Source organism: Hydra vulgaris, chromosome 06 (genome assembly GCF_038396675.1).
Source record: "Hydra vulgaris chromosome 06, alternate assembly HydraT2T_AEP".
Lineage (NCBI taxonomy): Eukaryota > Metazoa > Cnidaria > Hydrozoa > Anthoathecata > Hydridae > Hydra > Hydra vulgaris.
Window position 1 is genome coordinate 38,927,026 of NC_088925.1, and position 16,411 is coordinate 38,943,436.

General features: G+C 27.0%; 1 protein-coding gene across 1 annotated transcript; it reads left to right on the forward strand.

Moving 5' to 3' along the window:
• The first annotated feature begins 2,551 nt into the window (after window positions 1-2,551).
• LOC101237647 (uncharacterized) lies at window positions 2,552-3,783 on the forward strand. The gene is made up of 3 exons (XM_065800082.1): window positions 2,552-2,696; window positions 2,999-3,086; window positions 3,549-3,783. Exons 1-3 carry the CDS (start codon window positions 2,586-2,588, stop codon window positions 3,728-3,730), a joined length of 381 nt encoding a protein of 126 aa, XP_065656154.1. The 5' UTR covers window positions 2,552-2,585; the 3' UTR covers window positions 3,731-3,783.
• Window positions 3,784-16,411: the final 12,628 nt, after the last annotated feature.

Consider the following 16,411-nt stretch of genomic DNA (forward strand, 5'->3'; position numbering starts at 1 on the left):
CATTTCGAGGATCATTTATTGCAGATCTATTAATAGTAAATTGAAATCAAATTTGTAATCAATATTTTATTTAAATTTTTATATTTAAATCGTAAACTTTTTAGCAACAAGCAAATGTTTTACGCATTTCATTTTTGGAGTACTGGGTGAGATTCCTCGTCTTTTTTTAAACATTTTTTTGTAAAATTTTTACGCAAGTTTGGTCTTTTAACAAAAAACAAATTTGTAATTTAAAATAAAAAATTACAACAACAAAAAAAAGAGAACACAGTTTATACCATGACTTAATTTACTATGGAAGACTGTTCAATTCTATATTTTTGATATTTTCTATAAGAGCATCTACAAATAAACAAAAAACTTTATAATAAGGACGATTCCGGGATTTTTATTGGTATTTGATCTAAGCATCTTACTGGCATAGTGCAAACAAATGACTTTTGTATGTTTTTTCTTACCGTTTAAACAAACAAACAAAAAAAAACAAAAAAATGCACTGGAAAATAGGAGAAGGTGGAGAATTTGGTTCTTCAAGAAAAAAAATTGTATTTTTCCATAATAAATCCAAGTTTATCAATAGGCTTGAAGCTTTGGTAAAAAACTAACTAATATTTACAAGTTTTTTATGTAAAGTTTGACTACTCAAAATTATGGGGTTATAAATTGTTGACAATATTAATGACAGATTAATGACAATAATTTCTGACTAATTTTTTTTTAGTGAAAATGATGCATTGATAAATTTTTATCATGAATCATATAATCAAGCTATTTTTTTGAAAAAGGGATTTTCTCTGCTTTTGCACCTTTGGGCCAATTTTTATGGTGTTTTTGTTCCCATGATCTAACTCTAATTTTTAAATCATTCTCATTTAAAGTTAGCTATCTGGAAATTACTATTAATATTAAATCCACTCAATATTATCTCCAACATAAATTTGTTTTTAATTCAGCTTCATCCAATTATTTAAAAACAAATAAAAATATAACAACTTCAATTTATGACTCGCTGTTTTTCAAGTTTTATGCAGCTTTTAGTTCAAGAAACATTTCTTGCCGCATTGAGAAATATTGTTTATATTTCAACAAACTGCTTGTTTTTAAAACATGAAATTTAAAACTCGTATATTAATCTTACACTATAATCTATACAATTATGTTTAAGACTTGGTTGTCTTAAACATAATTGTATAGCTTTTGTTCACGGCTGCTTTTAGAATATATTTTGAAATAAGTATATTAAACACATTTAATTTAGTTTTTTACATTTTTTTTTTAGTGCCAATGCATTTAATATTCTTTCTTCTTGATTACTACAAACAAAGTTGTTGCCCTAAAAATACATTTTTATAATTCAATGCATCACAACGGTATTAAAAACAAAGTGAATAAAGTCTTTAAAAGATAATATAATGATAATAACTAAATAAATATTTTATTTTTATTTACTCTTAAAGATGATTTGAGAGAAAAGGGTGGTGGCATGGTAACTAAACGAGCATTTGCTTCTTTTCGTATTCTCTCGGTAGTTTAACTCGTTGGGAACAATACATCGGTTACTGAAATGAAATTTTATGTCTGTATGTATTGTACCGTAATGTCATTTTTGCGTCGTACCGTTATTTTTGTATTGTACTGTATCAGTAAAATTATTTTCTTCGAAAATTTTATATATTATTGCAAGTATTTTGGTGAAAAAAAAAAAAGGACAGTAAATATGCTTTACTTTTGAAATCTTTCCTAAAAGTAAACAGCTTGTATTTTTGGGCAACAACGCTTTTTGTTTCATCACCTGTTTTTTTTGGGTGACAACGCTCTGTGTTTCATCACCTGTTTTAAACATTTTGAAATGATCTTCATAACAAAAATTTTCAAAAACTAAAACTGTTTGTTTAGCTTTTGCAGGTTTGTTTGAAGAGAATTACACCAAGTACTTAAAAGTTTCATTTCTCAAACGGATATTATTGTAAATCTTTTAAAAATTGAAATGCTAATTTTTTTTAAATAAAATATTTTTTTTGTAAAAGAAATTTTTTTATAACAAAATTTCTAACTTAAAAAAATTTAAAGTATAAACAAAAGTAAAAACGCAATATTAAAAAATTAAAATAAATATATATATATATATATATATATATATATATATATATATATATATATATATATATATATATATATATATATATACATATATATATAGAATAAAGAACGTGAAAATAAAAAAGTATTACATATTTTTTTATATTTATTTACTTTTTAGTATTATAGTTTTTGCATTAACATTATTTGATGATAAAATTTTTTTTTTTTTAAATATGTAAATATATACTTGTTGTATAAATATAATTGTGAAATAAATAAATAAATATATATATATATATATATATATATATATATATATATATATATATATATATATATATATATATATATATATATATATATATATATATATATTAACATAATGATGATGAAATAATGAATAATTTTTAAATAAAAAAAATTAAAACATTTTTTTTATTTCATTTTAAATTTTTTAAACATTTTGAATTAAATTTTGAAATATATTATAAGATCGATTTTATATGCATTTATTTAAGATGAAGATTGCAGTTGTTTTTGCGCTTTTCCTAGTAAGTTTTGCTTATTCATCATCAGTTGAAGAGGACGACTGCTTAACATTGTTCAGTAACGAGGTATCAATTGCAAGCTTATAAAATTAAATATTTATATATTTATATGTAATATTATCAAGTTTTCTGTTGAAAATACCCTGTATGCTTATATTTGTGTTGGTAAAACTTGTGGTGCAGTAAAGAAGAGAAAGCGTAGGATTGGTTAAAATTGTCAAGATCTTGTCTCTAGTGTCCTCTAAAATGAAGTTACGGTACTTATTCAAAAACTCGTACCAAAACTAAATTTGACCAAATATATTCCTAAAATACTTACAATGATAATGATGTAGAATATAAGATAATTTAAAAATGTACATTTTTAGGTATGCACAGCATATAAAAGTCTCGATGAAGATATTGAAGTTGGATATGCTTACAATGGGTACGAAGACGTCGACTTTTTAACTAATGGTAACCAGAGTTTTATTTTTAACAATTCTACAATACTCTAAATATAAGTTTAGCCCAGTATTTGCTTTCTATTTAATTTAGTTAAAGCAAGGGTTTGAGCTAACCAATGTAAAAACTATTCTAACTTTTATGTGTAATGTATCAAGTTTACGAGCCAATAAAATCTAGTAGTTCATTATAATATACAATACTTTGATCTTATACTATAATTTGATTTCAATAAATATTATAATAATATATAATAATAACTATACTTCTAAGGAATATTTTTATATTTATAGAAATTTGATCCATTTAATTAAAATTTTTAAATTATTATTTCTGAAAAAATGTACAAGTTGATTTTTTTTGTTTTTTTTCGAAACATTATGTTAAAACTAATTATTATAACAATGTACAACTCAATAAAGACTGGTATTTGTATTTTCTTTTTTTCTTTTTAAATGTTTATTGTTTTTATAGTGCTCAAAAAGAAGTTAGATTTTCTTATTCAAAGAGGAATATTGATGAAAATTCCTTTTGTTGGAAACAAACTTCATGACTTCGTAGCCAAAAACCAAGATCTTGTCGCTAATGTTCTTAAAAAAGGAGTTACGGTACTTATTCAAAAGCTTGTACCAAAACTAGTATCATTTGTTGGATAAAACTAAATTTTGTAAATATTTCATAAAACAAAAATTTAAACTTTGTTTGAAAACCTTTTTTTTGTATTTGTATCTATGGGGCTGTCCTCTAATTGCGTCAGCTAAATATGGGGGAAGAGTTGTCTGAAATTTTTGGCAACTGTAGACAAGAGGGAGGCGGGAGGTCAAGACAGGTTGATGTTAATCGTGTTAATTTTTAAAATAAGTTTAACTACTTGAAAAAAAGAAAATTTAGGCAGTTTTTACAGTCCTCTGGGTCTGCTGCTTGTGACAAAAGACAGAGTGATATTTATAGTAGTGTTAGAAATCTGAACAATTAAAAAGATTTAAGGTTTTCAAATTAGTAGAAGTGCTATTTATACTCAGCTCTTGTTAAAATGAAGTTTATCATTGGAAGATAAACGTCATGTAATAACTGTACCAGTAAAGTTAATTCGAGCACAAAACGATTTAAAATACTTAAAACACATTGATGGTAGATTCTGTACAGCTACATTGAATTACTTAGATAAAGTGGCCTCAACAAAGAACTTCATCTAATTACTTAAATGAAATTCTTTGTTGAGAAATATGCTTCATCAGTCAATATGAAAAAGCCTGAGTCCCAATTGTATTTACAGCCGCTAACAAGCAAGCTCCACTTTTAATGCATGTTAAATACTGTGTTAAATTGCCTGATTGCAACTGGGTAGTAACATCTAGGCACAAACTCACACTATCTGTTTATGCTGATATTAAAATACAAAAAGACGGTTTAGATTAACCCAAAGCTGTAAAATATTTAGGCCCAACTTACATAGCCATTAGGTTAGCCATGCATTCCTTATCATCAGCTTACAGCCATGAACTGGATTATGAAAGGTTCTTGTATTGGAAGAGTTTGAAGTTTTTAAAAAGGATCTAAGCAACAAGTTGATAAAACCAGATCCTTTTAGAAGTTAGAACTGATAAGAATAAAAGGTATCAAAAACTTATTGATGTGGTCATCCATAATTTGTAAAGCAGAACATTGGTGCAACGCTTGAAACAAAAAATGCGCCTGGTAGAAGCGTGTTTTATTGAGTAGAAAGGCAAGTGGCTCCGCAAAATTGAGAACTTTCAAGACTAATTTTGCCACATAATCATTTTGGAAGCTACCTTGACACACAAGGTTGAACAACTGATGAAGAGTTGAAAAAATTAAACTTCAAATATGCTGGTGAAACATTGTCAGAAATATGAAATCAAACAAACATAGACAATTTTTCAACTGTGGCAAAATATATTGTGAATGAAAAACCTGAGCTTGAAGTTGAAAATTTAATAATCAAAGATCAAGTTTGTTGTAAAAACCATGTAAAAACAAGCTAGTCTTTTCAAAGAATTGTCAAATGCTGTGATTTAACTTATTGTCAAAAAAATTCTTTGATATCATTGCTGAAATGTTTATCCCCCACCAATGCCAATCAGCCGAACTAACAAGGGCCTTAAAGAACCAGATGCATCTGTTATAAACTGACACAGATTTCTATATCTTTTCTTCAATCAGTCTGTAATAGTTGAAAAGATAATACCTTGATTAGCAAAATCGTTCAAAAAATTTTCATATATTTTCCATCGATTCAGTTCTCATTGTTTGAGTGGATTTGTAAAATCTGTCAGCTTTATGTTTCTTCATTAGCCATGATTAAGAAGCACGTTCAACAGCTCAATCAATGTATGAATGGGCCCAGTCAAAAATATATGCCCCCAACGGCACAAAACTTCTACAATGCAAGTGGTTGCTAAAAAGCAGAGAGAGCTTATGGATTTTATTGCTCAAGGAAAGATGTTAAGTGTAGAATGGTTAGGTGAAAAAAATGTTGACTTGTCTGGTATTTAGGTCGCACAAAAGTTATTGAATCAGAGCCAATACCAATAATAACAATTGAAGAACATTTGGCATCTTCATGGGTAGATGTAAAATATGAATTTGTTTGTAAAAAAATATGTTAATAAAGTATTTATAGTTTGTTAACTTTTTAATCTTGTTTCTGTTTGAAGTTAAAACAATTCTTTGTAAATATTAAAACAGATTTTTTAAACTGTTGTATTATTTTGAAATATATTCATAATTTAATTGCGTAAGTTGTATACATTTTTGTGAAGCCTTTAACCTTTTTTTTGTTCAGAGTAGGGCGTTGCCATAAACTTTTTTTGTTCAGAGTAGGCCGTTGCCATAAACTTTTTTTGTTCAGAGTAGGCCGTTGCCATAAACTCGAAATATGTTCATAACATAAAAGTTTTTTTTTCAATACTTTTTATTCACTTTTTATTTACAGCAACATTTGTAATTTTAAACGGTTATATTAATTTGACATATGTTCATAAGTATAAATTTAAATAAATTATTTTTTCTAAGCATTTTTCTTTTAATCACTATTTTGTTTTAGTTGTAAACTAGTACGTAATTTTGTAGCCGGGGGTCTCTGGAAGTTTGAAAAGTTGTTAACAAGGAGAAGCGAAGGAGGTAAAATCGCCGACAAATTGTTGACGAATTTAATGGAAATCCCCTTTATGTCTATATTCTCCACTAATTCTGATTTATAAGCCGAGTGCTTGTAGTAAGACCTGCAATGTTTTAAAATTGTTACGGAAGATTTCTGTGTTTTAGATTTTTACAAATTTAAGGTGAAAACAAGAAAGTCAAACGGTAAAAACAAATTACTTCTGCAAAATTAATTCTAATAAACTAACATGAATCAAAACTTGATTAGTTAATACACTGATTTACATTATTACCGATTCAAAATCTTAGCCTGTATTACCTGCAAATCACTGTAAAAATTGTTACATACGGGTAAGATTTAAATAAAAAAATTATATTTAAGATTTTTGTAACTTTTATTTTTAATTTATGTGTAACAAGCAACTTTAAATTATGAAAAAGTTTGAATTAATTATGGACCACGTATTATTATCTTATATTAACTTAACTTAAATAATTTTCTAGAAATTTACAAAGAAAAAAACGTTCCAAAAAAATTTAATAAATTAGCTTTGTACATTTAGTAATTTGAAGTTCAAAAAATGGGGAAAACAAACATATTAAAAAGTCTTATTACTTGATTTATTAGGTCAAAAGATGTAACATTTCTGCAACATAGTATAGCCATACCAGATGACGCCGACGGAAAATCCAATATAAATTAGTTTAAAAAGGCTAAATAAATGTTTATGAATTTTAACACAAGTAAAAGTGCTGTGCATTTTGGAAAACAATAGTTTCAATTTCACTATGAAACTTGAAAATCAAAATTTTCTTTTAAAAATAACATAAGAAAGAACGAGACTCAGGGGTAATAGTGTTATTCAATGAAATCATCAGGTTCAACTAGCTACGTGTAAAGCGCAAAGAATTTTATGCATAATCAGAAAAAGCTTCATATATCTTAATATTAAAATGGTAAAGTTTGTTAGACCACACCTCTGCAGCTCCATAATAAAGTCCTAGTTATAAAAAAATATATATATTAATGAAATGAAAGGTTTATACCTCATTGTAATGGATTTCCAGAAAAAGTTGCATATGAAAAGAAAGCAAATTCTTTAAAGCTAGGCCAAATAAACATTTGTTAATGGTTGTTAAAATATAAATTTTAACCTTCAAGCTAGGCAACAATAGTCTTTACAAGCAATTTTACAAGCATTTTACAAGCATTATACAGCAATTTGTATTACTATAACTATTTAAGCAGCCATTTTTTAAAGAAATTTTAGTGAATTTTTGCATTACTTTTTGCAAACCATTTTTAATGAGTTAAATAGTTTGAAATTATTGTTATCAATATTTTATTGGACAGAGAAACTACAACTCTTTTAAACAAAAACTCAAAGCAATAAGTGTTACAATTGTTGATTTGTTAACATACTTTTAATAATTTTGATTAATTGCTTTTTATATTTGTGAAGGACCCCTTAGCAAAAAAAAAAAAAAAAAAAAAAATTAAATATCTTGTTTATTATTTACCACTTTTATCTATTACGAGAAACTTTATGACACTCATTTCTGCCATTCTTGAGGACAAAAAACCCGCGTAAAAATCTTTTAATTCTCATTTACTTTATTTGTAATTTTTGTTATACTTTTATAAAACTTTTCGTAGGTTTTATCTCGATAAGTTTTTGCTTAAATTGACAAAATTAAATAAAAACATCAGACTAATCAAAACTAAAGTTCTGATGTTTGATCTTAATCTGATGAAGTTTAACAAGCACCAAGTAAACTAAGGATTTACAACTTATTAAATAATGGTAGCATGCTATAGTAGGATAATTATAAAAATGGTAAAAAAAATCCACATAAAATTATGGCAATAGAAGTCTTAATAGAAGCCTTAATAAAACGCAAAACAAAAATAACAAAACTATAACAACAAACTGATTTGGAAACTAAAACTCTATAAAAGATTCGGATGAGTACCTGAATTCAAAATTTTGAGAACTTATCGTGTAATAATTTACCGAGCAATAACGCGTTTTAGATCTGCCACAGATGAATTAAAGGTTTATAAAGTTTTCTTTTTGAGTGGAAAAAAACCATTGTGTAAGAAAACAAAAATTCAATCAGAATGTTTAAACCATTAAATTTTAAAGCAACTTAAGCATAACTATTCCCGCGCTAAAAGCATAAAAACCTAAGAAAAAACCTTAGGGTTGCCAGCCAACGTAAAATGAACATACGCTGTTGAGAGTTTTAAAAAAAAAATTAAAAAGTTGAAAAAACTGCTACTGTTGTTGATGGAGTCGCTGTTGTTTTTGTTGGATTCGCTGTTGTTGTTGTTGCTGCTTGATTTATTTGATGCATCATCAAAGTTAACTTGTGATGTTTCCTAGTTGTCTTTGCTGCTATTTTCTCCCATCATCATTGAGTTTTTTATTTATTTCAAACTTATTGAGATAAAAATTGGCTGTCAAAGTTTTACCATCTCCTGGTGTTAGACTCACCTCATTACATGTGTACAGCAAGAATTTATTATTATATTATTATATAATAGACTCCCCTTTAAAATTTGTAACGTCCACTCTGTTTTGATTTTTTGTGTCAACATGTTTGATGCAAAACATTTGTTGCAAAACATTTTTTGGAAAGCCGCGGCAAGCAATTAGGCTAATTTTATTTTTTTTGTAACTTCTTATTGAACTTCCTTTTTACTAGCAGTACTACAATACTGAAGGTTGGTTGCAGAAGAGTTAACTTTGAAGTTGAATTTCGGGCTAATACTATACAACGCATGTAGCTAAAATGATGTACTAGTGATGGTGGTACTGGCATAAATTATAGTTGCTGGGATAACAAAGATTTTAGTTGATAAACGTATCAGTAATTTGTAAGCTTTAGTAAGTAATTGAATAATCCAAAGATAAAACTTAACATCTGTAATTTTTTTAATGGCATGAAAGTCCACGTCAGCTTTTCCACTCATCCAGTTGAGTGTAATCCAATTTAATAAAAACTTCACAAATAAAATGAAGCGTTTTAATAATACCTGTTTTTTTAAATTCACTCTGTATCGTGTTAAAAAACCCTGCTACTACTGTTAGCGTGTAAGAAGCGGATTTGAATGATAAATTATTTCTAACGGTTCTGATGCTCAACAAATGATCCCTCCGGCTGATGAAAAGCTTGTGCTAATTTCTACTAGGTGTAACGTTGTAAAACAATTGAGATTAACCTTGGCGAATCACTTGCAGTTATTTTTACTATACCGCGGATTATATCTTTAATGAGCTGATACTGGTATACGGAATAATTAAGCAGCATAGTTTAGTGAAAATTCGCCACTTTGTTCTTTAGCTAATGTAGGTGCAACTTTCTCTTTAGTTTTGTTGTGTTCGTTCGCTAACGCACCAGCCAGTTTAGCTTCTTGCACATGCTAGCAAATTTGCAGTACTTAAGCAGTCGTGACATGTGCTGAACCTCTCTCCTTTTGCGTTTTTATGCCTATTACATATTTTTTGCTTTATCTTATAGTGCATGTTTTATTTATTTAGATTTGGTTCCAAATTGTACAATGAAAGCTTAAATTTGTGGTCTTTGTTGATTTATTGGTTGTTTTGACGCACCCTTTCAATATCTTTAGTGACAACGGATCAAATTTTTCTGCGGAAGAAACTCAAAGTTTTTCGAGTTTGCAACGTATTCGTTGGAGTTTCAATTTTTCTGTAGCTTCTTGGTAGGGAGGGATATTTTTTCTCGTAATTAACTTACGTGAATTTCATAAAGACACGCTCAGAAACTCAGGATTTCATTAAAATATTGGCAATTTTGTGTTTATTAATGATCCAAAAATTGCTTGTTCAGTTTGAAAAATGGGGATATTTTGAAAAATGGGAATTTTCTGATATCATCAAGTGACGGGATATACGCGCAGCAAAAGTTTGAGTAATATCTGGTAAGAAACTGATAATCGTTAAAAGAACTCTGAACAAATTATATTTGCTGGTAAAAAATAAAAAATTCTAAAAACATTTAATTGATATTACATTTCTTGATAAGAGAAATAATAATTTAATAAAGAAATTTAAAATGCCGGACACAGTGTTGTGTTAGTTCGCTTATGCACCAGCCAGTTTAGCTTCTTGCCCATGCCCGCTCTTGCTAATTTTTTATTTATGTTAATCCAATTTGAGTTATCTTGTTAAAATAAGTAATAATCACATTGCAGTTCTATTCTAGAGTTAATATTCTTTGTGGCTCCTTAAGTTTATGATTGTTGTTTTTTTTAAACTTAAGAAGAAGAAAAGAGAAAAATTTAATAAAGAAAGCCAATTGTTTTTGTAAACAAATTGAAGGTTAAAATGTCTTAACTTGTTTAAGATTATTTTGACGAGACTGTTGCTGCATTAAAATCTTATTCATCCATATTGATGAAACTACAGTTTTTTTTACCAATTTTTATAAAACTGTTAATTTTAAAAAGACTTTGTGAAGGGTACTTGTGTTAGAGATGGTAATCGTGATGTTTTTTTTTTGCTTATCAAACAACGATGACCAATTAAATTTTTCACAGCCAGAATCAAAAAAATCCCCACATCCAACTTTTTGTTTACAATTAGGAAAATAATATATATTTAAATAAATTAATAACATTAAGAACCTCAGTATAAATAAATAAAATAAAAAATTCACACATTTAGATGAAAAGGGAATTTTGGTACATGGTTAACTATATAAAGGTACATATATTTCACATAATTTAAAGAAGGAAATTATTTTATTTAAAATTTTACTCCATACTTGTGTATTCCCATTTTAAAAATGCATTAAGGTGATACATACCTAAAAAAACTGTTAAAGTATATATAAAATGTTTAATCTTAATAATGTCTTTTAGATTAAAAAGGATAAAAACATAATAACAGAACCAAACAACCAAAAAATAGTTAAAAAAGTAATTATGCTTAAAAATAATTAGGATAATAATTAGGACCCTAATTGTACAGGTTTTTAGTTCCAAGATATGATTTGATTGCAAAAAGATATTTATATCAAACTTTGCAAGCTAAACAATAATGGTGCAATGCAAGTTCTAATCGATCTAAAAAAATATTTAAAAAAATCAAAAGTAAAACTTAATTTAGACAATTAACAAATACTTAACAAAACGCATAATAAAGAACTTCTTTTTTTTAATGTTTCTTCAATTCAGAACATAGACTTCTATGTAAAAATGAATGCTGAAAATTTCAATACTTTAAAAAAACAGATTAAAAGAATGCCAAATTGAGAAAAAGTTATTTAAAGAGTAAAAAATTTAAACAATTAAAATCTGAAAAGTTCCAACAATAATACTTCTAAAGTTTACAAATTGATCAAAAAGACAATTTCTTAATGATATTTTTTTTCCATTATCAAGAATCTGGGGCTCTCTCGATTGTTAAGACCGTTGCTAAAGAATTAGAAAAAGTTTCAATTGTCAAGTTAGACTAATTTAGATACTGTTTTGTCTAAACTTTTTAAATTTTTTAAAATCAGCGATAAACAAAATATTCGACCAAAAAAGTTAATAATTTAAATTTGAAAAATTTGAAATTTTTCAGCACCTTAAAAAATTGTTTAGGACAAGCATTTAGTGTTTAAAAAAAGTTCCATATTAATACCTTATTGGAGGTATAACCCTCTTAACATCCAATTATTGGTGTTGCCATTTATAAAGTTTATCTCTGATCAAAAAAATGGCAGTTAAAAGTAGTCAATAATAACTACTTTACTCATAGAATAGCACCTACTTTCATTTTGTAAAACTATAAATTACAACTATCAATTAGGAGATCATAACTTAACCTGGTCTACAAACCCAAAAGATCTTGGTGTGACCATGGGTTCTTAAATAAATTACAATAATCATATTTCAAATATCGTCCGCGCATCCAACATTCGAGAAGATCTAACCCTTAAGTGTTTTAAAACTCCAGATCCAAGTGTTATCGTAAAGGCTTAAACTACCTATATAAAACCGATCGTAGAATATTGCTCTCCAATTTGGTCGCCATACCGCACTAAAATGAAAAAAACAGTGGAAAGAGTACAAAGACGTTTTACCAAGAGGATTGCTAACCTAAATAACTTTTCATATTTAAATAGACTTAGAATTCTTGGTTTGGAACTACTAGAAATTCGTCGCCTTAAGCAAGACTTGATTACACCTTACAAAATTTTGAACAATTTAATTTGCTTAAATAAGTCAAGTTTTTTTTTAATTAACAACTATATTTACACTCGAGGACATAATTTCAAATTACGCAAACTAAAATGAAAACTAGATGTCCGTAAATACTCTTTCTCGCTCAGGGTTGTTAATACGTGGAACAACTTGCCGTCTGACGTCGTGAACGCCAAAAATATCAAGAGCTTCAAAATTAAAATTAAATCTATCCACTTTGAAAAATACTGTTCCGGCTAACTAGATTTTGTTTTATAAATGTGGTTTTATATATAATTGTAATATATATATATATATATATATATATATATATATATATATATATATATATATATATATATATATATATATATATATATATATATATATATATATATATATATATTGTAAAATATCTCGCATGTGTGTTATGTGATTGTAGGGCATGTTATCAGAGTCCTTCATATTTTATGGACCTGCGTGTCCTTTAGAACATGTATCACTGTTCTAATAAATTTTCATCTAATCTAATCTAAACCTTGGCTAAACTTTATAATACGCAAACAGAGTTGAAATCAATACTTAATCAACAGTATCTTTCATGGTATTAAAATATTTTAAAATCCCATTTATATGTAAGAATAACAACTTTTACATAGTTGTAGGAAAGCTAATTAATATGTAAAACTGAATATAAAACATTAAATCCTGAAAATCCTACAAGATTTGACTTGAACCTCTTGCATCCATATATATATATAATATATATAATGGCGTCAGTTAAAATTTTAAGTTTTAACTGACACCATTATACCATTTAAAAAAAACTATTTTTATTTTACGCCTGTAATGTCTTCTTTTTTGACGGTTTGATTTATGTAGTTTTGTAACAATTTTGTAACGTTTTTTATTACACCTGATGATGCTGACCGCAAAAGGTAAGCGAAATATTGTGTAAATACATCGAAACATATTTAAAACAAAAAGTTTATACGCAGCAGTTTTAATCAAATTTAACAAATATAAATATTGTATAACAAGAATATGATTTTAAAAGATATATATATATATATATATATATATATATATATATATATATATATATATATATATATATATATATATATATATATATATATATATATATATATATATATATATATATATATATATATACCCTTAGTCGGCGCTTACGGGAACATGTTTTTTTTTGTTCCCGTTTTGTTTTTGTTTTTTCCTTTTTCTATACTATTTTTATAATAAATATAATTATTTTTTAATTTTTATATTAATTTTTTTTTTTTTAATTATACATATTTAAATTTATCTATTATAAAAATATATTTTTTATATTTACTTTTGTCATTTTTATTTATTTATTATATATTATATTTCATTTTTATTTTCACCTATTTACGAAAACGATTAGTTACAGTAATATAACCATATTTAAACCTTGCCGTAACCCTTACCCTAAGCCTGACCTTAATGCTGATCCAAACCAAACCCTCAGCCGATGTAGCAACACTCAAAAGTTGCTTACGGGGACATTTTTTTTACAAAAAAAACGATTTTTACGGGGACAAAAAATTAACGGGTACAATAAAATGTCTCCGATAATGCTAATATGGGTAAGTGTTCGTTTTTTTTGTAAAATTTGTCCCCGTAAGTGATACTACAGAGTGTATATATATATATATATATATATGTATATGTATATATATATATATATATATATATATATATATAATATATATATATATATATATATATTTATATATATATATATATATATATATATATATATATATATATATATATATATATATATTTGTATACTACGTACGAAAAAGGCTGAAAATATAATGAAAGAGTACAGAAAAAAACTATTAGTTCATGCTCGAAACGAAGTAAAGAAAAATTATATTTAAGTAAGAAATTAATTGATGAATTAAATTTATGTCTCCAATCACAAATTAGATTTAATGATTTTAAGTTAATTAATAGTATAACGAACAAGTCTAAGAATTACCATCATGTTTTAAAAAAAACTGAAATGAAAGAAAAATACTATAAATTGCAAAATAATATCAATTATAAAATCAATTTTGAAAAAAATTGTCCTAATCGAATTTTAAAAGCAGCTATACTAAATTTAACAAATATTAATCTGGATAAAGCAACTACTGAACTACTTAATCTTGGTTCAAAGTTTGTTCCACCACAAAAGAATATCCCTTATATGGACATCATCACTAATATTGAAACTTGCGCCTTATAACTCGAACAACAAATAAACAAACACAGGCAGAAATTCTTCGACAAAACTGTTCGAAAATCCTAACTAGTTCTTTAAAATTAAAATTAAAAGATGGTTTAACAAAACAACAACGCTTTTCTTTACAAAACCTAAAAAAGCATTCACATCTAAAGATATATCCAGTTGACAAAGGAGCAGGTTTTGCTTTGTTAAATGAAAATGAAGCAAAAGATAAATTAGAAGAACAAATAAAAAATAGTAAAGTTATTGATTACGACCCAACACCCACATACACCACTAAATTTTAAAAACTGTTATGTAAATTAAGAAAACAGTGTAAGTTAGACAATGCCACTTACTTTAAAATGTATCCATCAGATTGCGTTCCACCTAGAATCTATGGGATAGTTTAAGCTCACAAACCAGAAAAAAACTACCCAATGCGTCCTGTTGTTTCCACTATTAACAAACCACCTTATGGAACATCAGAGTATCTGGTTAAAATCATTCAACCAACATTAAATAAAAATACAACTCGACTTATTAATTCAAGTAGCTTTGTCAACGATGCTGAAGAATGGAGGATAGACCCTAATGAAATTCAAGTTTCATTTGATGTAGTATATTTATATCCATCTGTACCGATCGATAAATCAATACCGGTTATTATTAGCATATTGAACAATGATTTAGAGGATTTAAAAATATGATGAACGGATTTACGAAATACGATGAACGGATCACGGTGCATAGGAACATACTCTAAGACCTTGCAACACATCCCCAGAGATTTTATTTTTGATTATCATTAGAAAACATTTCCTCATTCAAAAAATGTAAACGACAACTTTTTTTAGTCGGGGTCTGGGGAGAAAACACACATTTTAGGGCAGTGCCCAGGAATTTTGTTGTTCAAGATAGGTAGCTAATAAGCATGGGGCATACTCAAATTTTTAGTATGTTGATACTGGTAGCAAATGAGGATGACTTGCAAAAAATTAAGGTAATTGAAGCTAAACCAACCCCGCCCCGATCCCTAACTGCCCCCTTCCTAGAACTACGTCTCCTTTAATAGTAAATTTTTTTTTGTTCTATTATAAAGTAGATCAAAATTCATCGACAGATTTCAAATTTCATCAAAAAATCTCTTTTCGTTTAAGATTTATAACAATGCAAAGCCTAAAATTACCCCCTGAAATAACCTTAAATGGTCTCAACTTTTAAACGAAAAATTTTTTTTTGATGTAATTTAAAATCTATCGATGAACTTTGATCTAGTTTAATATAAAACAAGCAAAAAGTTGAAAAGTGTTTTTTGGAACCATACCCTGGGGAGGGCTATAAGGGGTCGAGAAGGGTTTGCTACAATTATTTATTACAGTAAAAAAATAAACTCTGATTTTTATGGTTACATTATGATTGATATTTTACATTTCAAAGTCATACTAAACGTTTGTTCATAGGAGATTTAACACTTTACTTTTTACAAACTACATTCCTGCAAATAGAAAGCTACTTTCAAAGTGCTTGTAGTTGTAAGCAACAACCGCGTTTTTCAGCGCCTCTATATAGTTTGGGCTGTGCTCTCCAACTTTTCTCATTCTCCAAAACTGATTGAAATCCTGATGAATAGATTCGAGAGCTTGTTCAGTCCAGTAACCTAAGCCTATAGAACAGTAGAAGTACAAAAGAAATGCAAGTTTATTTAATAAATATTCGTCGTAAATTATGCAAATTTTACGATTCAACTGTTGAAAT

Coding starts and splice junctions, on each gene's coding strand:
- LOC101237647 (XM_065800082.1), top strand. CDS start 2,586: ATGCATTTATTTAAGATGAAGATTGCAGTTGTTTTTGCGCTTTTCCTA. Junction 2,697..2,998: donor TAACATTGTTCAGTAACGAG/GTATCAATTGCA, acceptor GTACATTTTTAG/GTATGCACAGCATATAAAAG. Junction 3,087..3,548: donor CGTCGACTTTTTAACTAATG/GTAACCAGAGTT, acceptor TTGTTTTTATAG/TGCTCAAAAAGAAGTTAGAT.